At 45.0% G+C, this 26,303-nt stretch overlaps 1 protein-coding gene across 4 annotated transcripts in view; it reads left to right on the top strand.

Annotated features, from left to right (window-relative positions):
• Nucleotides 1-20,493: 20,493 nt before the first annotated feature.
• Nucleotides 20,494-26,303, top strand: part of Fermt2 (fermitin family member 2) — a 70,880-nt gene continuing 65,070 nt past the window's right edge. For 2 of the 4 annotated variants that reach the window (XM_021181734.1, XM_021181733.2), the window contains exons 1-2: nucleotides 20,494-20,619; nucleotides 20,962-21,128. In XM_021181734.1, the coding sequence (XP_021037393.1) occupies nucleotides 20,972-21,128 (157 nt within the window). In that variant the 5' untranslated portion in view covers nucleotides 20,494-20,619; nucleotides 20,962-20,971. The remainder of the gene's footprint in view (nucleotides 20,620-20,961; nucleotides 21,129-26,303) is intronic. The other 2 variants (XM_029468774.1, XM_029468773.1) reach the window with 1 other exon arrangement.

Genomic DNA, 26,303 nt, shown 5'->3' with positions numbered 1-26,303 from the left:
CTTCTTTTGGGGGGCCTGGGGAGAGTTGAGCCAGGTTTTCTCTGTGTAGCCCTGGCTGTCCTAGACTCGCTTCATAGTGCAGGCTGGCTTCAAACTCACAGATATCTGCCTGCCTCTGCCTCTTGAGTGCTAGAATTAAAGGAATGTGCCGCCGCTGCTGCAGCCGCCTCCTCCTCCTCCTCCTCCTCCTCCTCCTCCATAATCTAAGTGAGAAGCCCCCCCCCCCCTTGGGCAGTGCCACACCAGAACAGGCTGTCCTGGACTGTGGAAGAAAGCAAGCTGAGAAAGCCATGGAGAGCAATTCCTCAGGGTTCCTGCCAGCAGCCTTCTTCAGAGGTCAGCGGTCCCCTGCTTCCGCTGCTGCTTTGAGGTTCCTGCCTGATGGACTAACCTGTTAACTAAAATTAACCTTTCTCCTCTACTTGCTTTTGGCTAATGTTTTATCACAGGGACAAAAAAAGCTCACTGGGACACTTTCCAACAATGTGGGAGGTTGCACTAAATAAACACCAGGACCTTTACCGAAATTTGGCATTGTTGAGCACTGAACACAGGCAATGTGATGCAACTATTTTCCAGCACAGGTAATGCTGTGGCCTGAATATCTGTAAGGCCCCCCCATTCATGCAGGTTTAGCATCCCCAATCTAAAAATATAAAATGAAAAATGCTCTGAAGCCTGAAATTTCATCTCAAAACCATGTATTTCTTGGTCTTATCCTGGGTGTGGGAGGTGTGCAGAGATCGTCAGCTTGTAAGCAAATATCTCAAAATCTAAAGAAAGAGAAGAGGGGGAAGGCAGAGGCGGAGAAGGACACAAAGGGAGAAGGGGGGAGGAGAAGGGGAGGAAGAAAAGGAAGGGAGGCGGAGAAACAAAATATTCAAACGTTTTTGGTCCCAGACACTTCAGATGAGGTTTTGAACTGTGTGTCGATATTTAATCCACAGTATGATAATGTCAAAAGGGCCTTTAGAAAGGAATTAAATCATAAGAAGTCCATCTTGGGGCTGGAGAGATGGCTCAGCAGTTAAGAGCACTGACTCTTCTTCCAGAGGTCCTGAGTTCAATTCCCAGCAACCACAGGTGGCTCACAACCATCTGTAATGGGATTTTATGCCCCCTTCTGGTGTGTCTGAAGACAGCTACAGTGTACCATAGATAGATAGATAGATAGATAGATAGATAGATAGATAGATAGATAGATCGATCTTTAAAAAAAAAAAAAAAAGTCCATCTTACCGGATGAGGTTTGGTGCCTTGTGAATGAAGTCCCAAAGGGACTTCACATGTCTTCACATGTCTTGCCCAGTCGCTGTCCCACATGTAAAGAATGGGACTGGATCAGATATCAGTTCTGCTGGCACACTGGCCTTAGACTCACAGCTTCCCAAACTATGGGCATAGACTCCTGCAAGTACTAAATTACTCAGTCTGAGGAGCTTTGATGTCACACCTGGAATGTACTAGCACAGAAAGTAAGCAGAACTTACAGCAACCCCTGGGAGCTGGGTTTTTATAAAGACTAAAAAGCAAGAGGGATGGCACCCAGCTGTTTGTGGCACCTTCAGGCCCACACGCTCTGGAAACCTCACTCATTGGGCCAGACATGTTCCTGTTTCCTCAGATCCTCTGATCTGACCTTTACTTGTTGAAGAGCCCCGTGGCTCTTTTCCATGTAGCTATTCTTTCTGCCTGAGAGATTCCAAAATATCTTTGTCTTTCATTTATGTATGTAATGTTAGCATTATCAAGTTACTATGTCTATATCATGTAATTGTATGTATGTCTGTATATATGTATGTGTGTATGTATGTGTATATATATGTATGTATATGTGTATGTATGTATGTGTGTATATATATGTATGTGTGTGTGTATATATGTATGTGTGTATGTATGTGTATATATATGTATGTATATGTGTATGTATGTATGTGTGTATATATATGTATGTGTGTGTGTATATATGTATGTGTGTATGTGTGTATATATGTGTATGTATGAGTGTATATGTGTATATGTATCTGTGTGTGTATGTACGACTCACAAGTGGAGTTGCAGCCCTGCTATGTCCTCAAACTTCAGACCTACAAAGACAATGCCTCCTTTTGTTCTGAAACTTGAGGGTCATTTACACATATTTGAGAGAAAACTAAGAACAGTATGGGCAAGCTGCTAAGAGGAGGGAAGTGAATACGAAGAAGAAAGAAACAAGACCCATGCCCATCAGTTAAGGGTCCAAGAGAGCCGGCAGACTGGCAATGAAGGTGGGCAAGCAGTTGCATAGGGCAGGAGGGGAAGTGAGGAAGCCCAGGCTCATACCTCAGGGCATGCATGCCAAGGATTTGGGCCAGCATCTAAAGAAGGGCTAAAAAGGCAGAAAGAAAAGGTTTCACCTTTTGAGCTAGAACTCAGAAAATCAGGCTGGCTTAGCATTCAGGCTTTGTGAGTCATTGCCTCAAAGCCATCTTAACCAAGGGGAAACTGGGTGTTTCTAAGTCACCACCCCAGACTCAGCATAACAAAACAGACTTGAAGTCATTTCTTTCTCAAGACCTAATATAGGTCCTGACACCACTACGTTAAGAAGACCTAATGCAGGTCTTTCCTCTTACCCAGCAATCCTAGCTGAAAGCTCTGGTGGTTTTGTTCCATTTCCACATTTTTAAAAGATTTGTTTTATTTTTATTTATGTGTATGCATGTGTATCTGTGAGTGTATGCTATATGTGTGCCATTGCCCTTGGAGGCCAGAAGAGGGTGTCAGATCTCCTGGAGCTGGAATTACAGACAGTTGTCAGCCACCAGATGGCATGCTTGCCTTGTATGGGTCCTCTAATCTGCCACTGATTTCTGTCACTTCAGCCACACAGGGATCATAGATCCTCTGCCCTTGACACCATCTTGTCTCCTTTGCACAGGCATCCATCTGGGTTTCCTACAGTCCATTGCCACAGGTCAACTGTGGGCACTGGCAATGAGTGCTCTGTTCCCTCAGCAACCTCATGGGACTCTTGAATGAGCACAACCTCTCTGCATCTACCCCTCCCTCTTACCATCCAGAAGTTCAGGTTTCTTTGATTCTTTCACATTTGCCTGTCCAGACTTGTTGTATAACTTTCCCTTTTTCATTTTCTCTATTATTATTATCATCGTCGTCGTCGTCGTCATTGTCATCATCATCATCATTATTAGTGGGGAGGCTGAGAGGCAAATACCATTACCTGCTAAACCATCTTTCTGGTTCATAACCATCTTTTTTTTAAAAGTAAGAAATAAGTTTATGAAGATAATAAGAGACTAGAAGGAAATTATAGGCTTGCAGAAAAGCAAGGAAAACCATTGGTTGGGAATATTCATTTCTTTTTGCAGACTAAGGAAATAGGCTGCCCCTTGGGGTGCTGTTGTTTACTAATTCCATATTTGGAAATGTTTACCTTTCACAGAGAGGAAGCACTTCATCTCCAAGAGAACAAAATAAATTTAAACATTTGGATTGATTACTGGAAACACTCCCTATCTGGGAGAGAAATATTGAATTATGAAATGGCCTCCTCCGCAAACTCGTGAGAGTCACCATCCAAAATATTAAAAATTAAATCAGATAAAACATTAGCTGGGCCTAATGTAGGAAATGATCCTGTTCTGGTTTGGGGGAGACAGACTGGAGACCTAACGGGGCTTTTCTATTATTCATTGTAAAGATTTTTGCCAAGAAGCAAAACCCACACAGCAGGAACTCCAAAGTTGTCATTCAGAGCTCCTGAAAAGACAAGTTCCCAGGTCCTCTGTAACGCCCAGGGCACTGGAGACCTCTTCTGACTCCAGTAGGCACCAGGAACATACATGGTTCACATACATAGATAAGGCAGAGCACTCACACATAAAATAAAAATAAATAAATCTGAAGGAGGAGGGTTAAATAGAGAGAGGACCAGAAGGAAAAGCGCTGTCACACAGTGAAAACTCTCAGGTGCTCTGCGGAGGAAACTGATTAGAGAAACCAGACAATGTTTGAAGGAGGGCAGGAGCTGAGAACAAGAGATAGCTGGTGGATACGGGTCACTCAGGGCCCTGGGTGCCATGCTAAGATTCTCATCTTTCTCCCAATAGACTTTGAGTTTGTTGTTCCCCTGTTTGTTGAGCTACAGTGTTGAGAGCATTAGAAAGCACAAGAGCAAGTGTGGGGACTCCATCAAGCTGCCTCGGCTAATGTGATGGGTGGTAGAGAGGAAGACGGAGGGATGGAGTTGGTAAAGGTGTAGGATTAAAAAAAGAAAATGAACAGTCTTTAGTAGTGGAGTAAAAGAGGGAAGAGGTATAGATTGTATCAAGAACAACTGTGTGTACAGCCTGGCCTCTGACCCAGGGCTGAGTGCTGTATGTGTTGAGTCTGATGCTCATGTGGGACATCAAGTAAGGAACTGAATGTGTGGTCCAGTTAATCATGCCTGCTGGTTGACTTTGGGGGATGGTTACCATGGAGCTGGGGTTTGGCACCATGGGATGACACCCCTGGAAGAGACCTTTGAGTGACAAGAGAAGGAAATCTTCAGACAGTGACTTGAGGACTCCAGCAAAGCTGCCATAATGAGGAAAAAAGGTCTGAGAAGAACTGAGGGAGACCAGGGCACACAGTGATGCTGGAGCCAACAGACTGCTGTAAGGGAAAAATGCCAAAAGATCCAAGAAAATGAGAGTTGAAAATTCCCTTTGCGTGCCCTGGGAAAAGCCACCATGAGGTTGACGTTGACACTGGCAATAAATTTCCACTTGTGTATGCGAGCACGCAGGGAGAGCAATGAGACTGAAAGAGCAATGAGGCCGGGTCAGCTCCACCAGGGTTGACTCCTCAGGGGCAGTGGGGGAGGGTGCAGCACAGGATTCATCAACATTACATCTTTTAAATTGTTGGCTGTTTACATAGGGTTCATGTTGTGTCTGAACTCTGGATGATCAGAACATGCCACCCCCATGTGCTGTGTTGTCAGCAGGACTGTCCGAAATCATGGCAACTGAGTCTGAAGAGATGCAGGGAGAACATTCTATGTGTCCGTTACCTGCCTGAAAATTGCGCACCTTGACCATCAAGACAAGAGCGCACTAAGATCCATAGGTGTAACACAGTCCTTACCTTCTTTTAGCTGACTATTTCTGTGACTCTTACTCATTTGAAGACTGTTGGAAAAAAAAAAAAAGCAACACTATTAGAAGAAAATTTGCTTAAAGATTTATCAATCAGGGATTTCTAGAGTAGCAGAACTTATAGAATGAATCTCCTTTGCTAGACATATAGAAAGGGGATCTATTAGAAACACTTAGAGGCTGTGGTCCAAATAATCAAACAGTGGATGGATAGGAATGAAAAGCCCAGGAATCCAGAAGTTCCTCAGCCCAAAGCTCTGGATGTCTCAACTGGTCTTCAGCACACACTGGAATTCCAAACAAGTAGAGTTTAATGCCAGTGAAGGAATGGACCTGCTAGCAAGGCGAGAGCACGCAAGCAAAGGGCAGAAGCTCCCTTCTTCTGTGTCCGTGTAGGTTTCAGGCTGAAGGTGGGGCCCAGGTTGAAGGTACATCTTCCTGATTCGAGATCTGGATCAAAGATCTTTGTCTTCCTACCTGGAAAGTGAGGACTAAAAGTGGATTCACCCACCTAAAGCCAAGGGGGGAAAAAAACTCTCACAGGTATGTCCTCCATTTCTGGATTGTAGTTCATGCTAGATGCAATCAAGTTGACAACCATCACAGAAATTTAATCTTTTTTTTTCTAGAACTCCTTCAAAAAAATTTTAATGTCATACTTTAATAGCATCATCATCATCAGTGCAGACGCTTGCACCCAGCCTGGTCTACCAATGGGAAACGTCCCAGTCCCAGAGTTGCTTCTACGGGGTTAACTCACGGGGAATTTTCAGGCCAGCTTCTGTCAATGAGTGATTACTGCTATGAGTATCCTATTTCCAGAAAGCTGCTCAATGTCAAGGTTGATTGCATGGCCCCAGTTCCAGCAACTGCATTCTGGTTTGCTCAGGTCGAACAAGGGCTGGCCATAAACATGGCTTCACCACCTCAAACTTGTTCCCGTATTTCCTCCCATGGGAAGTAAGTACGTATGCCCAGCCTCTGTAATGCCACTTTACAGCTTGCTTTCGTGGTAAGCCACTCTCTGTGACACCCCCTGCACCCCGTGCCTGGGATAAAAGTCATCCATCCTTCCTTCCTTATTATAGTGGCTTTTAGGCAATTCGTGATTACTCCATTAAAATGTCTGTGGGGTAGGGAAGAAGTTGATTCAATAGTGCTAAAATGTTGGTAAGGAGATAGAGATATGAGGGCATAGACAGAGCCATAAATGTCTCTGGGAAGTTTGACTGGGAAGGAGAGAGGATGGCTGCAAGGAATGGGAAAGGGCGGGGCATTCTGAGCCGTCCTCCCCTCTTCCCCCCTTCCCCCTCCCACATCTCCCCTCCCCCAGCCCTGGCCCAAGAGGGAGGAGCTGAGCATAGTGCATGCTGTGAGGGAAGGACCACCATGTCCAGAAGAGACTCGGGAGTCCCTGAAAAAGAGTCAGAGTTCACAAATAGAGACCAGAAGGGCGTGGGATGCAGCTCCAGGTGGACCAGCTTCTGATGGAGATCTGGGTGCCTCTGCACTGCGATCCTCTTAGGGGCTTGAAAGAGAGTTGGTAGAGCAAGGCAAGCGGGCTACTTCCTGAAGGCTTCGGCTTCAGTGAGGCACAGAAGTCATTCGAGGAGAAGCATTTAGGCTGCGTGGACATGGAGGGGGGGGGCAAGGTTGACTACTGAAGGGCAGTGAGGGGAGGGGTTACAGATATATACCTATGAGGACATTAAGGCAGTATCTGTGTACACAGCTTGTTTACAGCACAACATCAGAAGCAGCACATTATTGAATATTCATGTGGCTGGAGAAACGCATCAATATTTATCTGTGATGTTTATGTTCTTGGATCTAATGGCCCTCTAAGAGAGTTTAAGTTTCTTGGAAGCATAGACCCAAGGCAAGGCACACAGCCGGGGGGGGGGGTGTTTCTTTTACTTACCCTCTTTCGATCTTTTATTCACGCAGTAAATATTTATGGAGTATTAGCTGTGTGCTGGGCACTGTACTCAGTTGGAGTGTGGCTATGAAGAGCAGTGCCTGTGGAATGGAGCCAGGAGATGCCTTTCTTCTAGGAGCTCAGATTCTGGGTTCAGAGGTGACTGGAGTGTCGTGGAGATGAGCGAGCAAACAAACAAAGGCATGATGACTGCATGGTCTTCTAGGACAACAGAAGCAGATGGGGAAACACAAGGTGAGCAGACAGGAAGGACCTGCGGCTCCTACTGAGTGTGCTGTCGTAGAGCCTTCCAGAGCTGACTCACACATAGCCACAGAGGATCCAGGAAAGCCTGCAGGCAAAGGGATGGTGTGTGGTAAGACAGAAAGGCAAGGAAGCTTGTGCCATGTGACACAGAGAGCAAGAGATCAGGAGGTCAGTTCAGGCCGGATCACGTGAGGCTTTTCAATGATGGCTGTCATCTGAAGCACGGCAGAAGGCGGTTACTGTGAGAGTTACAGATTGGGAGGATTGTTCTGGAGACTGGGTTGGAAGTAAACTGGAGGGACATTGGAGAAAGCACACTGGAGGCTACTGAGTGCACGATCTGGATGAGATGACCTGACCATAGCTTAAACTATAGAGGGACGGTGGGGATGGAAAATGGAGGCTCAATATGGAATCTACTCCAGACACAGACTAGCAGAACTCAGTGTTAAATGAGTCACTGTAGAAGGGCAGAAAACGAAAGCAGAAGACCAAGCTTGCCTCCTCGTTTTTAAGTTACACAACGGAGTCAAAGGTACCATTTGATGATACGAATGATACAGACATTGGTGAAGTCCAGAGTCTCACCCTGAACAGAGAACTCTGGAATGTTTCACATGGGTCGGAGATTCTGCAGCTCCAAGAGCAGGTCTAGACAAGAAACCTGGGGCTCAGCAGAATGGGCATCTTCAGCCTCAAAACAAGAAAATCATCTAGAGAGAGAATTTGTAAAGAAGATGGCACAAAAAAAAAGAACCTGGAGCTGGGTATGGTGATGAGCACACCTTTAATCCCAGCACTTGAGAGGCAGAGGCAGGAGGATCTCTCTGAGTTTGAGGCCAGCCTAGTCTGCTGCCTACCAAGGTGGAGGTACCGGGTGATATGAGAAACAGTTTGAGTGGGATGGTCGAAGCAGTTGTCAAAGGTGGAAGCCTTCTATTGTAACCCCTTGTAGTTCTTAGCTAAGACTATACAGACTATCAGAAGCACAAAGCAGGATTATTAACACCAAACTTAGTGAGCATCACACAGAAGCCTCCTGAAACACCTTCAGGCAGAGCCTCAGAGCTCTGGCTTATACAGCAACTTCCAGCAAGATCAAGAAATTAGAGTGGGGTGGTGGCAATATACTTGTAATGCCAGCCTGTAGACATAGGAGGATGGTGTGTGGTACCCAAGGGACAAAGGCTGAAGGGTTCTGAGTGAGAGACCAGCTACATAGACAGATCTTTTCTAAACAAACAAACAAACAAACAAGCACTAGGGATCAAGAGATGGCTCCGCAGTTAAAAGCACTGGCTGCTCTTCCAGATGACCCATGTTTGAATTCTAGCATCCACAAAGTGGCTCATAACTGTCTTAACTCCGGTCTTAGGGTGCCCGATGCCCTCTTTTGGCTTTCATGGGCACCAGTTACACACACAGTGCACAGATATACATGTAGGTAAAAGACACACAAAGTAGAATGAGGAATACATTACAGGGCTGGGAATATATCTCAGTGGTAGAACACCATTGAGTAGAATGCTACTGTTCACGACACCTGGGTTCAATCCCCAGCACCTGCCAAAAAGAAACAGCAGAGACATGGAATCACAGAGGAGAACAAGTCTAGGCTTCCAAGGTCTGAAATGGTGGGAAGAAAATGAATGAATACAATGTATTTTCACACCCTTCTGTTTCCAATGTAGAGCTGTCACCTGGACGGGAGAATTTGTATCCCTTTGTGTCCTGTCTCAGGAGAAAGGGGAGCAGATGGAGCCTTTCTGCTGCTTGCTGTTTCTCCATTGCCTTCAGCTCAACAGCAAACTTTAAACTGAAGGTGATACGTTTTGGTTTCTTCACAGCCAATTTGGGGCCGAAATGTAAACAGTAACAGAACTGTAGGGCCCCTGCCACCGCTCAGCAGATAAAGGCACTTGTTGCCACACCTGACAACCTGCGTTCCATCCCTGGGACTCACATCTCGGAAAGAGAGAACAACCCCTGCCAGATTTCCTCTGATGGAAGTATAGAGGGCATGTGCGTGCATACAGAGGTTGGGAGGGGGGTAAAATGTAATATAAATATGCTTTAAAGAACTGAGAAAGTAGAGATGCCACATTCCAGCATGCCATCCAAATGGTTTCATGCTTAAGGGACCATTATCTGTGAAGGAGTATGGGAAGCATGCATATGATCAAAACATACTTTCTCTCTCTGCTTTTCAGCTACAGATGACAGAATCTGCACACATAGCAATGGGGATGATCAGAAGCAGCAAACGCCAGTCACCTGGGGGTGGGTCCTCCAAAAGGGAAGGACATCACAAGGAAAAGCTCATCTTTTCCCAGTCTTTGTTATGGTAAAATACATATAACACTAGTAGCTCCATCTTCTCTGCTTTTTATTATTTATTATTTATGTATTTGGGCTTTAGAAGTGGGGGAGGTGGAAGGGGGTTGCACATTCCATAGAAGCACAGGAAGGACAGAGAACAACTCGTGAATGGATGGAACTCATGACATCAGACTTGATGGCAGGGTCTTTACCTGATGAGCCATCTCACCAGTCCCTGGCAGAGAGAGGGAGCGAGGGAAGGAGGAAGGGAGGGGGTAGGGGGAAGAGGAGTGAGAGAGGGGGAGAGATTCTCACTATGTAGCCCTAGCTGGCTAGGAACTCTCTATTTAGACCAGGCTGGCCTCAAACTCACAGAGATCTGCCTTTCTCTACCTTCCAAGTGCTGGTGTTAAAGTCTGTGCCACTACACCCCAGGCTTTAGCTAAATTCCTTGTTTGTTTGTTGTTTGTTTTTAATTTTATGTGTATGAATTTTTTTCTTTCTGCAGTATGTCTGTGCACCACACGCATGCCTGATGTCCACAGAGGCCAGAAAAGGGCATCGGATCCCTTAGAACTGTGTTTCAATTGGTAGTGAGCCTTAATGATGTGTTTTTAGATTAGTTCAAATAAGAGCAAAGCTTCAAAGTGACACCTCCCAGGCACCAGATGGCGCTGTTCAGCTGCTGGGATGTTCTCTGTCACCTGAGAAGCCTCCTTATGACCTAGCAGATTAAAAACAACAAAACACTTTTGTCCTTGTAAATTGGCCTTAGGGCAATTGGAATCGAGGTGACTGGCTTGGCTTTCAGTGGCCCTGCAAATCCTGCTTTGGGACCAACAAGGGGTGTGTGTGTTTGCCGAGGATACAGTAATAACAAAGGACAGAGCCAGAGAGACCATTTTCTCAGAATGGAGACTTAGGCCTGCCAACCAAACTAGGAGAAACCGACCGCACAATGAATAACTTTGGGAATCAGGGCAGAGCCTAGCCCATTTATTAACATGCATCCTTGACTGGGGGTAAGTCCCTGTTGTAGTGTGAAGGCAGGTCCCTAAGCTCCTAGCCATTCACAAGTAGGGGCCCTCCTCACTGTCCCCAGGCCAGCTTCCGAAGGCCAGGCACATTTGCATGTGTGACGTCGCTGCCAGCTTTCCTTTACGGGCCTCTGTCCTAGTTGTACTGAAATAATCTTTCAATCGCATCCTTCCTTCCCTTCTTACATCCCGGCCCAGCTCTGACCTCCTGGAGGAAGTCCATCTGAGCTGCACAATAGCCCAAGGAGCCCCACCCTCCCATTGGCTAGTAGCCACTGTATCTGTTTAAATGTGTTTATATTCTGGTTTGCTCTGTTCGGAGGTGCCTTTCCACTGCAGACGTTTGTATGTTTCCTCTGGCTCGCCAGGACCTTCCCTGAGCCTTAACTCAAACTCAGGCTTCTTTCTGAAAAGCATTTTTTTACTCCTGTTCTGCCCCCAAGTCCCCATCTTATTTCTTGCTCAGCTTTTCCAAACAAATCTCCCTTGAACATTTTGCTTTCCTTCAGTTGGCTCTCCAGTTATCTCGGGCAGTGTACTGCTTTCTCCCGAACCTCGAACCTCGCAGCATCATTTGACACCGCGGATGGCATTTCCTTTCTTGAAATGGATGCTTGATTCCTACTTTCACCTCTCCTTGCCCCCACCTCTGCCCCCACGCCTGACATTAGACTGACCTCATGTTCCCCCAACCCTTTTGGTCCTTTCTTCTCTGTCTTCAGTCACCTCGAATGACTCTTGTATTTTTCTTGCTTCTGCCTTTGAGCAGAACTGCTACTGTTATTCAAGTAGCAGTGTCATTTGGGAAGGTTAAATCATCCATTAGGGTTCACCTCTACCTTAATGAATTTCTTGTGTGATTTGATCCTCTCTCAAGATTACCGGGCATACTTATCTAACTGCCCTGCAGAATTTCCCACTGGATATAATACTTTAACCTCAAGTTCAACATTTCATAGATAGGTAGATAGATAGATAGATAGATGAATAGATAAAGATGGATAGATATGATTACTTTATATGTATGATATATCTAATATATCTGATATATATGATTATATATACTTTATGCATATATATTGTCTGCATATATAAATGAGCCCCAGATATGGTCTGCATATATGAATGAGCCTGATGCCTTCAGAGAGAGGCCCTCCAAAGTCTGGGAATGAAACCCAAGTTCTCTGCAAGAACAGCTCTTACCCACTGAGCCACTGCGTAAGCTCCCAAGTTTAACCTTTTTTTCCCTTATGAAATCTCTTCAGCTTCCCCCAGCACCTGAACTCTCTCAGTGTCTCTTTCTCTCTTCAGTGACTCCATTGCTCTCATCATCATCCACGCGTGAACATTTCGAAGCATTTCTATTGTTTTCAAACACAAACTCCATTTTCAGTTCTTCCACCTGCTAGCTATGTGGTCCAAGGTGAGTGATGTAGGCAGATAACCTATCAGGGCATCGGTTTATAACAACTAAGGGTGTGTGTGTGTGTGTGTGTGTGAGAGAGAGAGAGAGAGAGAGAGAGAGAGAGCAGCAGCACATATTACACTCTTGTGAGGGCTATCTTTTTTGTCTTTAAAGACTTATTTATTATATGTAAGTACACTGTAGCTGTCTTCAGATGCACCAGAAGAGGACATCAGATCTCATTACAGATAGTTGTGAACCACCATGTGGTTACTGGGATTTGAACTCAGGACCTTTGGAAGAGCTGTCAGTGCTCTTATCCGCTGAGCCATCTCTCCAGCTCCGAGGGCTATCTTTTCATCCTACCTACTAGTAAAAAGATCTGAGTTCAAGTCCTACCTGGACTACAGAACAAGTTCAAGGCCAGCCTGAGCAATTTAGTGAGACTCAGACTCTAAGTAACAAAAACAACAGCAACACATAAAGAAAGCTGAGGATATAGCTCAGTGGTAAAATGCTTGCATAGCAGGTCTGAAACCTCAAGTTCAAGCCTCAGTATGGGGAGGAAAAGATCAGGTTATTTGGAGGGACGGTTCAAATGGCCTACAGAGCACCTCCTGATAGCCACTGAGGTTGTTTGTCTCTGTGCTCTGCCCTATTCTGGATATTCCATATAAATGGAACCACGTATCAATGTCTTTTGTGTGTATCTGGCTTCATTCGCTCAGAATGATTTCAGCGTAGCATGTACCAGTGTTCCATGTGTATGTGTCATGACCAAGATCGTGTTAGTTACTTTCATGTCCATGTGACCAAAGTACCTGACAGAAACTTAAAAGAGGATTGAGTCTTTTTTTTTAATTAAGTATTTTCTTCATTTACATTTCAAATGCTATCCCAAAAGTCCCCCATACCCTCCCCCGCCCCTGAATTGAGTCTTTTTAAGCTTTTTTTTTTTTTTTTAATGTGTATGGGTGTTTTGCCTGCACATGTGTCTGTGTACCACAAACATGCCTGGTGCTGGAGATACAGATAGTTGTGGACCTCCATGTTGGCACTGGGAATTGAACTCTGGTCATCTAGAAGGCCAGTCCATACTGGGCCATCTCTCCATCACTAGGAAGGATTAATCTTGATCAGAGTTTGGAAGTGTGGGGAAGCCTTGGTAGATGTCCTAGTGGGGAGCAGTGATTGATGGAGTTGTGTGTGGACTCTAAAGCAGAGTGCGGAATGAAAACTGGCTGAGGCTGTGTGTTTGGAGGTCCACCCTGTGTAGCTGACATTAACCAGTGAGGCACTATAACCCCAAAGTTCCACAACCTCCCAACACAGTGCCACTAGCCTGGGATCAAGTATTGAAGCATCTGAGCCAACAGGAGACAGTTCATATTTAAGCCACAACAGCAATCAATTCCCGGACCTCAAACGTGGCAGACAAAGTGTTACATTGTTGTTGTTGTTGTTCTTTTTGCCTGTTTCTCCTTAGTTGAACCATACTCCTTTGCATCGGCCAGGTAGCAACTTCCCATCACGGAAAGGAGCTCATGAGGCCTGAAGGTTTATAATACAAGTTGGGGGGGGGGAGGGAGGGAGGGAGAAAGATGAAGGGGGAGAGAGAGAGAGAGAGAGAGAGAGAGAGAGAGAGAGAGAGAGAGAGATTTTCTTCTGAAGAGTAGCCACTGGTGAGTTGCCCACCCTCCCACAAACAACCCCTCCGTCACGCTCCTACAAATGACCCTGTGAACTCATTGGGTCACACAGGCACTGAAACATGGAAGTAGAGAAGACATAGGTTGTGTAGATGAAGAGGTGCCAGAAGTAGAAGGGACAAGCGGGAGTAGCATGCGTCTATAAATACAACCAACTTGCATTGTGAACGTGCAGGAAAATGTCAACCCACTATCATCTATAACTAATATATACTAATAAAAACATTAACAATATGCTATTGCCTGGATATACTGTTTTTTACGTATAGATTCATTATTTGTAAGACACTCCGGCTATTTTCGTCTTTTAGACATTAGGAGTATTGACATACAGGGTTTTTAGGGTTTTGAGGTTTTTCTCCCCATTTGTGCACAGTGCTCAGAATTAAATGTAGAGCCCAGGAAATGCAAATGCAAGCACACTGATGCTGAGAGATGCACCCCTGGCTATGGTAGACACGTTTTTATATATTAAATATTTTATTATATACCCAGGAGTAGACTTTCTGGCTTATATTGTATCTTATTCTTCTTATTATTATTATTTTGCTTTTTTTGGACTACTATAATGAGACACCTTATATATAAGAGAGTTTCTGGATGTTGGAAAGCCTTTTGTGCCTGGCGTGGTGGCACATGCCTTTGATCCCAGCACTTCGGAGGCAGAGGCAGGCGAATTTCTGAATTCGAGGCCAGCCTGGTCTACAGAGTGAGTTCCAGGACAGCCAAGACTACACAGAGAAACCCTGTCTTGAAAAAAAACAAAAAGCAACAACAACAACAACAAAAGCCCTTTTTGTTTCATAAAGGTGCATTCTAGCTACATACATGCACAAGAGCCAATGACCTAATCAAAGGGAGCCCTTGTGGTCCCTCATTTCAGTACTACTACTTTGGAGGTTAGGGTTTCAAGTCAGGAATTTGGTGGATAGCTTACAATAAACCTACTTTTAACTTTCTGAGGAACTGCCAAGTTGTTTCAAAGCAGCTGGCCATTTTGTCTTCTTTTCAGCAGTATGTATGAACAGCAGTTTCTATAGAGATGGGGGGTGGGTAGTGCTGTGAAACACTCATGATGACTGTAGTTGTGCTTACCTGCAGAGGCATGCATAAGATAGAGCCATCAGCAGCTGGAGAGATGGCTCAGCAGTTAAGAGCACTGACTGTTCTTCCAGAGGGCCTGTGTTCAACTCCCAGCAACCATATGGTGGCTCACAACCATCTGTAATGGGATTCAATGCCCTCTTCTGCTGTGTCTGAAGAGAGCAACGGTGTATTCACATACATAAAATAAATAAATCTTTAAAAAAAAAAGATTGAGCCATCAATATTTCATCAACAATCTTTGGGGCATGGACCAACCCTCAGGCCCTACCCTCAGCTAAGGAACTATTGGCAAATAAAGGTTCCTAGGGAGGGAGACTAATTTTTCTTCAGGGTGTAGCTACTGGTGAATTGCCCATGATCCAATCAATAATCCCACACTCGTGAGAATCTAAGCAGCCCTCCTCAAACTTAGTAAGAGAGTAGAAGGAGGATATGTTAGAAAGGAGGAATTTCAGAGGGAGTTGAGGGAGATATGAGAAGGAAATGGCATAAATGTGATCAAAGAATGTTATCTCCACATTGTCAAATGTTATACACACACACACAAAGGCTTTATGGTACTTCCAGAGCCTAGCCAGCATGTCGTATTGCCATCTTTTTAAACTGTAATTGTTGTAGTAGTATGAAATAGTAGCTCCTTGTAGCTCTGCTTTGCATTCCCAGATGACTAACGACACTAAGCATTTTCTCAGATATTTACCGCCTTTGCTCATTAAAAACTACTTCTCTCTTTCCAGGGGTGGGGCACATGCCATTAATCCCAGCACTCAGGAAGCAGAGGCTGGTAGATTTCTGTGAGTTCAAGGCCAACCTGGTCTATGTAGAGAGCTCCAGGCCAGCCAAGCCTACATAATGAAACCCTGTCTAAAAAACAAAATAATAATAAAAAAAGCAAAATAATAATAATAATAATCTATTTATCTCATATTATTGTAACAGGTTTCTGTATATTCTAGATAAAATTTCTTAACAGACATTATTTGCAAGTATTTTATAGGGTTTGTTCCCTACATTAAACAATTATTATATATGTGCCTGCATCTACATCTGTTCACCATGTGTGCCTGGTACCCACAGAGGTCAGAAGACCAGAGATACAGATGGTTGTGAGCCGCCGTGTAGGTGCTGGTAACTGAACCTATGTTGGAGCACATGCTAAGCAAGTGTTCTGCCATTGGCTTGCACCAACCTGTCCCTTACATTGTGGTAAAACCCAGTTCACCTACTTTCCTTTGTGATTTACGCTTTTATGTCTTCACCGGCAGGCTGCTGCTTTATCCAGCATTTTGGAGGGCTACTGTTGGATTTCCTCTCAGAATGTTATAGTTTGATGTGATAGTTTTAGAAGTGAAATTTCAAGTCTACGATCCATTTCAGCTTAGTTCATGTTTTGTGTATAGTGTGAAGTACAGGCCCGTCTTCATCCTTGGGTGCATAATCTTAGATGTTTTAAATATAAGCCTGATGCCCTGAGAGACTGCGGTATGCTTCACATCTGCCTGGGTATTTCAATGCCTAATGCTGCTAACCACACAATGACAACCATTCTGTTAGAAGTGTATGTGAACCTTGGATATTTTTGTCAAAGGTCGTGACCTATTCTGGTGCTCAAACACTCGAACTCTTCTTTCTTTCTTTCTTTTTCGGTTTTTGGTTTTTGGAGACAGGGTTTCTCTGTGTAGCCCTGACTGTCTGGAACTCACTCTGTAGTCCAGGCTGGCCTCAAACTCAAAGACTTGCCTGCCATGATTACCTTAAAAAAATTAAAAACAACAACAACNCCCCCCCGGCCCCCCCCCCCAGCTCTGAAAACAGTAAATGCAAGGACTGCATGCTTCTTGGCATGGTTACCTCAGAGTCCTTCGTTTGTTCTGTTTTGAAAGCTTAAACACTTGGTCTTTCATGTCCCCCTCACGGCTCTCCCCACCTCCTCTCCCACCTCACAGAGACTAGACACTCATAACAAAACAGTGGCCGTGGAACCTTCTCCTCACCCTGCTTTCCTTGATTTCTGCCTCCTTGGTAGTGTTCATCCCTGGCAATCTGCTTACCTGGTATTCCACAGAAATAATTCATTATATTTCATCTTGATGACTTCATTTAAAATTCAAGCCCCATCTTACATATTCATGCTTGAAACCTCTTTCCTTTAAACCCCGTGATTGTGTTTGTATTCATCTTTTATAACAACTTTTAAATCACACCATAAGTAGGTCCAGAGAAAGAGCTGAAGTCAACCTGAGGATTCCCAAGCCCAGGGCTGGATCTGGTGACAGATCTGTGAGGTATCATTTGGTCTAAATCTAAGCCTACTGCTTGGTACCTTATTTGGATATTGCTGCTTTCAAAGCCTGAGCTGTTCTTCCAAACACTGGAGTTCTCAGCTCCTTTTCGGCATGATGTAAGTCCCACAAGTATTGAGTTGTCTTAGAGGTTCTAGCAGGGGTTCAGATAAGAGCCTGCATTTAAATACATTAGAAAACATTAGGTAGAAGCAAATATTTAAGAAATGCACTTGAAGATCTCACTTGATGAACTAGAAGGGGGAAAATATCCTGGTTTCAAAGGTTTGAGTTTTGGCTCCTCTTTAATCTTCAAAGCAGCAACAGCTTGAAATACTCAAAGCCAAGGCCTGAAAGAACAGGCTGCACCCACCCTAATTATTCTTCCAAAGGTATTTAACCAAGGGTCTCTGCCTCCCGGTGCTCAATACCACTCAAACATCCTACTGGCTTTTTAAGACAGCATAAAGTCCCTTGCAAAACTATAATTTAAGTAGGGCAGTCATTTACAATATTAAACCCCCTCCCACCAATAATTGTAGGGAACATTTACTGAAGTAGATTAAAGAAACATGGTTGCCCGAGTGGCAGACGCTATAGTGGTTGTTCAGAAAGTAGCTCACTTGGAAATAGCTAGAATGTGGAAGCTGGGGCTTAAGAGGCTACGAACCACCACACTTGGCTTCAACAAGTTTGTCTGAGGAAAAGGAATATTCAGAACGGATATTTTTGGTGCTAAGGCATGTTAGAGAAACTCTGGGCTTACTGGAACACACGCACAGGTCATTAGGAATAATTCTGGGCCTCATTCCTCATTTCAAGTATTTACCCCACCCTTCTAAGACTCAAACACATACACATCGTTTTCTTGTTTTGAGTCACTTCTAATGCCCGCTACCTCCTAGCTTATGCCTCCTTTTATATTGCCACAGATCTTTTGGAGATAAGGTGAGGGAAAAAAACAGATGAGGTGAGCAACAGACGTGTAAATTTTCACGAAATCTCTTTAATAAAGAGATTTCTCCATTGGGATAGACCCCTGGTTCTTTGATATTTGTTTTTAATTGGTACCAGTATGCTTTCTATAGCTTTTGTACCAACCTATTTGTAAATGTATACGTAACATAAATGTATAGTTAACTTTGGGGATGCTAACACACACACACACACACACACACACACACACACACACACACACACACGAAAAAAGTGAAAGTCCAGCTCACGAATCTGGTAGCTGCTGTGGCCAGTCTGTCACCGCACAGAGAGGGATTATGGCGGGGAATGCAATTCTTAGTGGTGCCAGAAAAGTCCAGGATGTGGCAGGTTTTGAGTTGGTTAGAAAAAGAAAGACTAAAACCAACCAATCAAAAGAAAGCCTCTCTCGACCACATCACCCAATAATTAACATTTGGGGAATTTCCTTCTAGTCTTTTTTCAATCTGAATATTTAAAAATGGGTGTGTTCTTTCTTTTTTTTTCTTTCTTTCTTTTCTTTTCTTTTTTTTTTTTTTTCGAGACAGGGTTTCTCTGTATAGCCCTGGCTGTCCTGGAACTCACTTTGTAGACCAGGCTGGCTTCAAACTCAGAAATCCACCTGCCTCTGCCTACCGAGTGCTGGGATTAAAGGCGTGTGCCACCACACCGGGCTATGCGTTCTTGATTTTACAGAGGCACGTACAGTTTTCTACAGATTTTTGTTTGCTTGCTTTTTTGAGACAGAGTCTCTCTAATAGCCCAGGCTGTCGTGGAACTAACTATGGAACTAACTAGGTGAACTCAGAAAGACCTGCCTGCCTCTGCCTCCTGGGCGCTAGGATTAAAGGCATGCGCCACTATGCCTGGTCTGTACAGATTTTTTTTTTTAACTCAAGCAACTAATTCTCTACATTATTAAAAATATTCTCCTATATATTTTCCAACACTGTTTCATCAACACTGTTTCCACCCTGAACAACATTGCTTCTAGGTAAACCACCCACAACGTCTCCGAGTAGACATAACTGGGGAGAGCAGAGGCAAGCTTGGAGAGGAGCATCAGTTTCTCCACGATGACTAGCTAGTGTTAGTGGAGTGGTTTCCCTTTTTTTTTTTTTTCCACTCCCAAACCTCTGGCATTTGACTGAGTTTTCCTGCTTTCACTCCCTTACGGGTGTTCACCCCTTTCTGCAGGCTGTGCTTTTTTCTTTTGCTGTTGTTGATGAACGAAGGGTATTTGCGCGGTAGGCTCCCCCTTTGAAGTGTCTAGGGCAGTTCACGAAGTCCAAGACACTTTTTAAAAACCAAGATCCTTTACAGTATCTTAACGGACTCTCCCGGACTTAAATAAATTGCTAGAAGAGGCAACCCTTGGCTTGCTGATTCTGAACAGTTCCCTTCAACAGAGTGTAATAGTTAATGGGAACGTGGAAGTGGGCCGTCAGGGACCTTTCTTCATCACTAGTCAGTCTTTAACAACTCAACATCAGTTCAAAGCTACTTAAATGTCTTGGAAGTGTGTGGGAGGGTAAGGAAGAGAATGTGCGTGCATTCAAAATATTGAGTCCTCTAAGTTGCGGAGTAAAAGTCCCAAGTACGCGCCAACAGTTGGTGTGGGTGGAGAAGGGGTCTCGGGTAAACCACTGCCCTCCTGGGATGGAGTGGGGAGGTCCCCCTTTTCCAGCCGGAGCGCATGGGCCAAGCTTTTGCGTCTGGCTGGCACTCGGGTCCGAGGGGTTAATAAAGCTCGCCGACTCTCAGGAGTCCAGCAGGAGCCGCAGATTGGTGCGGAACCCTGCTTGCCAGGCAACTTTTGTGGCTCACCGCCCCTCTGTCCTTTCTCCTACTTTAGTGGGATGTTCAAGGCAGACATCGTAAAGTTTCTGCATCTCAACTTTTCTCCCTAGCTCCCCGGCGCGGTGTCTTCGCGCCCGGGTTCCCCGCACACGTCCCGGGGCCTGGGAACTTCCCGAGGCAGCTTCTCACGCACGAACCCCGGGGACCCCGCTGCAGGCGCCGCCTCAGCCCCGCGCGCCCCCGCCCCACCCTCCCCAGCTCCGCAGCCGAGAGCCCGGATGTTGGATTCCATCCCTACGCCTGGTCCTTCATTTCCATAAAAGGGCAGCGCTCCGCAGGGCCGAGATTGCGGCCGCCGCCTCCCCCCGCAGCGCTCCCCCGAGGCGCGCACCGCCCCGGCCCCACCAGAGCGCGCGCCGCCTCCTCTCCCCCGCGGGAGCGCGGTCTGAGAAGAGCCAGAGAGGAGGGGGCGGAGGCCGGCTGCGGGCGGTGCTGCGGGGCGGGGGCGGGGGCCGGGGCGGGGAGAGGGGGTGGGGCGGGGGCCGCAGCGCCGGGACTCCATTAGCAGCGGCGCGAGGCTTCGCTTTCCTCCAGAGCAGCGACGCGGGCGCCGCCAGCCTCGCCTGTTGCCGCGGGAGCCGGGCGGGAGGAGCGCGGTGAGGGGCGCAGCGGAGGACGGGGCGCGGGGAGGACGCCGCGGGAGGAGCGGAGCGCGCGCCGGCGCGGCGCGGTCCCCCGGGCCGGGTGGGGAGGCGCGGGGCGGTCCGGGCGCAGCGGCGGTGGCGGCAGGTGAAGGCGCCCAAGTCCGCTAGGCGGGCGCGGCGGGCGGAGGCCACGGTCTGGGTGGCGAGTCGCCCGCGCTCGCGCCCTTGGGTGTGCGCGCGTAGCCGCAGCTCCTCCGCCTTCTCCCTCGCAGCGGCCGGCGCCGCGGACTCGGTGGGGTTTGTCTTCCTTTGGGGGAGTGACGCTGACGAGAGCCATTTCCTCCGCGCTCGCAGGAAGGGAGCCATGGCTCTGGACGGGATAAGGATGCCAGATGGCTGCTACGCGGACGGGACGTGGGAACTGAGCGTCCATGTCACGGACCTGAACCGTGATGTCACTCTGAGAGTGACCGGGGAGGTGCACATCGGAGGGGTGATGCTGAAGTTGGTGGAAAAACTCGGTGAGTAGCACCCCGATGCCTCCAATAAAGACTTCCCAGAATGAGAGGAGGGGGTGGGGAGGAAAGACGGCGGGGGGAGGGGTGGAATTGGGAGATCCTAGCTCCTGGCTTTGCTGCGCTTAAAATGCGAAATTTGTTAATGTTAGGGCGCATAGACGTGCTCCCCTCTGCGTCCTGCTTGTTATTTTGATTTTTTATATAAGTTAGTGAGTGATTCGAACCTACCAAATGCTTAACTGCGGATTCCCGGGACGACTTGTTGAAAGTAATGAGGAGAGAGAGTATGCAGGTGAAAGTTGTGAATGTGGTATTACGGGTCTGTAGGTGTTACCACCTCTTATCCTCATGGAACCTGGATGTTGATGGTGGTGTTTATTGGGGAGAGTGTACAGTCAGCCCGGTCTGTGCACTGGTGTTGGTCGGTATGAAGTTTCTGTAGCTGTACTACGTGATGGAGTGCCCTGAAATGTTCCACTCGTCCGCTCTTGCGAGGGGTGGGGCAGTGCTTGACAAACTTGGTATCTGTATTCTGAGTTGGAAGTAAGCTATCAGGAGCATTAAGAAGCCAATCAAAGAACTTACTTTTTTGTTTTTTGGGTTTTTTTTGTGTGTGTGTGTGTTTTTTTTTTTCAATTTTGTTTATTTTAATCAATGATTTGTCCTGATTACCCAGAACAGTGCTTAAAATAGAGTTGCCATTCACAAATGAACCATTGAGTGACTTCATGGTCCAATTGTTTTTTTTTTTTAAAGCAGACACTAAACTGAGTTGAAGATGACAGTATTTGAGTGCACATAGATACTGCATTGATTCGGACTTGATTGTAAGGAAGGGCTATCACCCAGGATATTCGAGAAAACTGCACTCCACATTTTGTGATAAGGCAAACCATTTTCACCTGGCAGATTGACCGGACTAGATAAGATGGGTGATTTTATCCCGAGAGCGTTTATCAGAGGAGCAGCTTTCTGGCCTGTAAAATGCTTGCTGCTTTGTATAATGAAGTGATAAGGTGTTTTGTGTGGGGATGTCTTTTGTGGCAGGGTTAGTTGGTTTTAATCAGCATTCATGTCTCAGGCCATCCTGGAAAAGTAATGAATATTCGTTTCTCAGAAAAAGTATTTCTTATCAAAGGGGAGGGGGAACTGCATATTTACCATATAAACTTAAATGAAATAGAAGTTTGATACAATTTGGGAATTAGACTGAATTCATTTATTAGGTGAATCTGCTTTATGCCCCTGGAGGGAACTTTATTGTTGGAGGACCAAAGAGGAGTTAATTGCAGGGGGCCCTTCTCAGTACTGTCCATTGTTTGACTCCGGAGACAGCCCAAGAAAGAGCCCCCAAGGGGCCCTTTAAGAATTCAGTTTTGCTGCTTTAATCAAGTAACTGTCAGTTTACAGGTTTGTTTTTTGTTTTGTTTTTTGAGTCAAGTAAATCACTGCTTGCAAAATATTTACCAACCTTTTTTGAACAGTTCCACTTGAGGATGAAAACTACCCCATATGGTTCCTGTTTGACAAGGAAACAGTCATTTGTATCAGATTGTCTTATGCGTGATAAGTGGACCTTATTAATACATTATAGCTTTTCCTTATTTTAGTTAGTTTTTGGTTTTGTTATCTCAAGCGAGAGTCTCACTCTGTAGCTCTGGCTGGCCTTGAACTTGCTATATAGACCAGACTCACAGAGATCTATCTGCCTGCTCTGTCTCTGAGTTCTGGGATTAAACGGGTATCCTTCTCATGCCCAGCTCTTCAGAGTAATTTTTTTTTTAAAGCAGTGCAATAAAAGATCTGTCAAGGGTGACTTAGACAAGTTGGGATTCTAAAAAAAAAAAAAACCCAACCAAGCTTTAATGAATAAATAATGATTTGTACTGTATTTCCATCACTGATTGACTGTTATGAAATCACAATTATAAATAGAATTGTTGGGGGTGAGCTGTTTGTAGACAGGATTGATGTTATTTTTGAGTAGCTATCTTACCATTGCTGATGATGGTTAATTGCATAGAACAGTGGGGCAGGAATGGCTTTGCACGTGGGAGTTCTGTACCTGTCTTCGGTGGCACCAGTCCTCTTGAATTTTAAGTCCCAAATGGAGCATTTTCCAGCAAACTTCTGACAAGTACATAGAGTGGGGTACCATTTAAAATGTCCACAGATCAGACCAGTCAAATTAGAAAGGAATTTTGTAGTTTTTCAGGTTTGTCTTAACATTGGGATGGGCTGCCTTCTAAAGCCCTGCGTGTTATCATCAGCAAAGGGATTAAAGGGCACTTGTCGACAGTGGCCGACTAGATCAAAGCAGCCTACAGAGGCTAGGTAAGAAGTGGAGGTTGGTTTAGGGATGAGATGGGACAGTGTCTGGTGTCTTCAGAGTGAACAGCAGTAGTGGGCATGTAGCTGGCCATGGAGCAGTTAGTAGCACTATACTGCAGGCAGTCTTCACTTGTATGTTCAGGTGCCCACTGTCTATAGGATAACCGTTTCAACCTCACTGGAGGGTATATGATTAGCAAAGGCCTTATGATTCAAAGCTGTCTTTCCCTACAGCATCCACGGCACCCTGGGATTCCCTAGAGTTAATAGATCCCAGGTTGACCCCCCTCACCCCCCCACCCCCCCCCATGCATCGAGTGTGGAAGCTCTGGAAAGAGGGTACTTTTGCTGTCCTTAGGTCCTCAAAGATGCAGATGAGCAGAAAAGGGGTCAGCCATTGTGTACAGTAGGTTTTATTGTACAGCCACAGTGTTGCTCCTGGAACAGAATAAGTCAGAAGCGTTAATGATGCTTGCTTGTCGTATGTCAGCAGTATCTTTGTATTTTAAGTCTTTTATAAAGAACATTTGCATTTCAGGGAATGTTATTAAAACCTGATTCTCAGATTTATTACATATATTTATAATTTATTACATATTGTATATATATTTGTTATATATATTATATTTATAATTTATAATACATTACATATATTTATAATTCCAACATCTGAAAAGTCTTTTACATCTTAGTGTGGAGCACATTTGTCATTCTGCTTTAGACCTGTAAACGAAAACAAGAAATATATGCTGTGAAGGTGATATGGGCTTTAGGGACTTACAGCTTGATGAGACAAGCTTATGATTGGCCCTGTGTAGGCTGGTCATAGAGAGTCTCTTTACTGTACACCTCGGTGTATGTGAAGAATGGCTTTCTCATCCTTCTTTAAAAGCCATGTGGAGCACTTCAAACAGGGGCTTTACATTTACTGCAATCTTTTTTTTATTAAAAGTAAAATGTTAGTGGCCAGCTGTGGTGGCGCACACCTTTAATCCCAGCATTCAGGAGGCAGAGACTGGTGGATCTCTGAGTTTGAGGCCAGCCTGGTCTACAGAGTGAACTCCAGGATAGCCAAGGCTACAGAGAGAAACCCTGTCTCAAAAAATAAAAAAAACAAATAAGTAAAAAAATAAAAATTTAAATGTGCATAGTTTAAAGTGTTTTTTTTTATTGTGTATAAATGGTACTGTTATATAAGGACAATTTCATACAAGTATATTTCATGTATTGAGCATATGTTAGTGTGTTTTGAATCAGCATCTTGTGTACCCTCCGATAGCCTGGGACTCACTATGTAGCCTAGGCTGGCCTTGAAAGTACTAGGATCCATGGGTACACTACCATGTCTGGTGTGTATAGTTTTTTTGTTGTTGAGGTTTTCTTGTTTGTTTAAGAAAAAATTAAGCTATATCAGGATAAGGATTATAAAAATAAGACAAAAGAGGATACAATTTAAAACAATTATATCTAAAAATAAATTTTAAAAGAAGGCTTAATTGGCTGGGATTCCTCTAGAGATCACTGCAAAGCAATTACAGAGCGTAAGACCTGTGAGAGTCAGCGTTCCATCAGCACTGAGGATTCTGGGGACCAAGGGGATGCTTAATTAGTTACGATTTGGTTTTCCTTTTTCTCTAGGCACTCTGCCTGAGCTTTTGTTCACTGAGTTTTAGAGTCACTTTTAGATGACTTCTTACAATTTGTGCCTCTCTAAAAATACTAATTTTCAGTGGTGAGTAAGGAATTTATAATATTATGGACCTCAGTGAATGGAAGTCTCGGCAGCCAGCTCTGTGAGCTGGGAGGAAGGAATCCATTTACGCCTGAGTTCTCCTAGCTCTGAGTCTCTGAGTTCAATCATATCCGATGATACAGATCCAAAGGGAAAGTTGTGGGACTCAGTTACAGCACAGGAGAAATGAATGGAGCTGACTTAAAATCTGAAAATCCCCCTGCCTGGTAATGCACACCCTTAATCCCAGCACTTGGAAGGCAGAGGCAAGTGGGTCTCTGAGTTTGAAGCCAGCCTGGTCTGAACAGTGAGTTCCAAGTTGGCCAAGGCTACAAAATGAGACCTGGTCTTAAAAGGGGGTGAGGTGGGAGTGAGGATCTGGTTAGGTTTTAAAGTTAGCGTGAATGATCTAAATTAAACTACGATAATGTTAAAGTTATTCACGGGTTACTCAATGTGATTTTTAAGTCTGCATTTATTGTATGTACAGATAGCAAGTTTGAACTCCGGGAACTCTAAAAGCAAGTTTTCAGTTGAGTGCCAGATGAAAGGTGTTGGTACACAGTAGGGGCTTTATTACTTTAAACACTAAGTTGAGAGGTTGACAGTATGCACACAGGGAAAGAAACCACATAAATGGACAGCTCTCTTTCCATCTCTGTGCTTAGGGTTCCCTGAGGGACGAAGACTTATTCTGTAGAATGGTGTCCATGCTAGGAAAATCCTGTTTCCCCCTTTGAAGTCTTACAAGTGAATTTGTGGAAATTAAATATCTGGGTAATGCGTCACTGACTCCAGCTGAAGTGTGGTATAAGGCAGGTTTTTTAAGTCTTTGAGTGGAGGAACAGTTGGCCAGTCACTAAAGTGAATTGAATCCTAGTTAAATCTGATAGCAGGTTTCCTAAGTGTTTCTATACCGTGACTGATCCATAGGAATTCAGTATTGAATTTTATTGGTTTCTTTAAAAACTTAGAAGTTCTTTGAGCAGGAGAGATGGTTCATGGTAGGTAAGGCACATGCTACCAAGCCTGAAAACCACAACCGGGGTTCAGTTTCTGGGACTCCAGTGGGGGGGTTAAGGAGAGATGTCCTTTGACCTTCACCCATGCACACC

This window comes from Mus caroli, chromosome 14 (genome assembly GCF_900094665.2).
Source record: "Mus caroli chromosome 14, CAROLI_EIJ_v1.1, whole genome shotgun sequence".
In the NCBI taxonomy this organism is placed as follows: domain Eukaryota; kingdom Metazoa; phylum Chordata; class Mammalia; order Rodentia; family Muridae; genus Mus; species Mus caroli.
The sequence above is the reverse complement of the archived record's forward strand: the minus strand, read 5'-3'. Positions and strand labels throughout refer to the sequence as shown.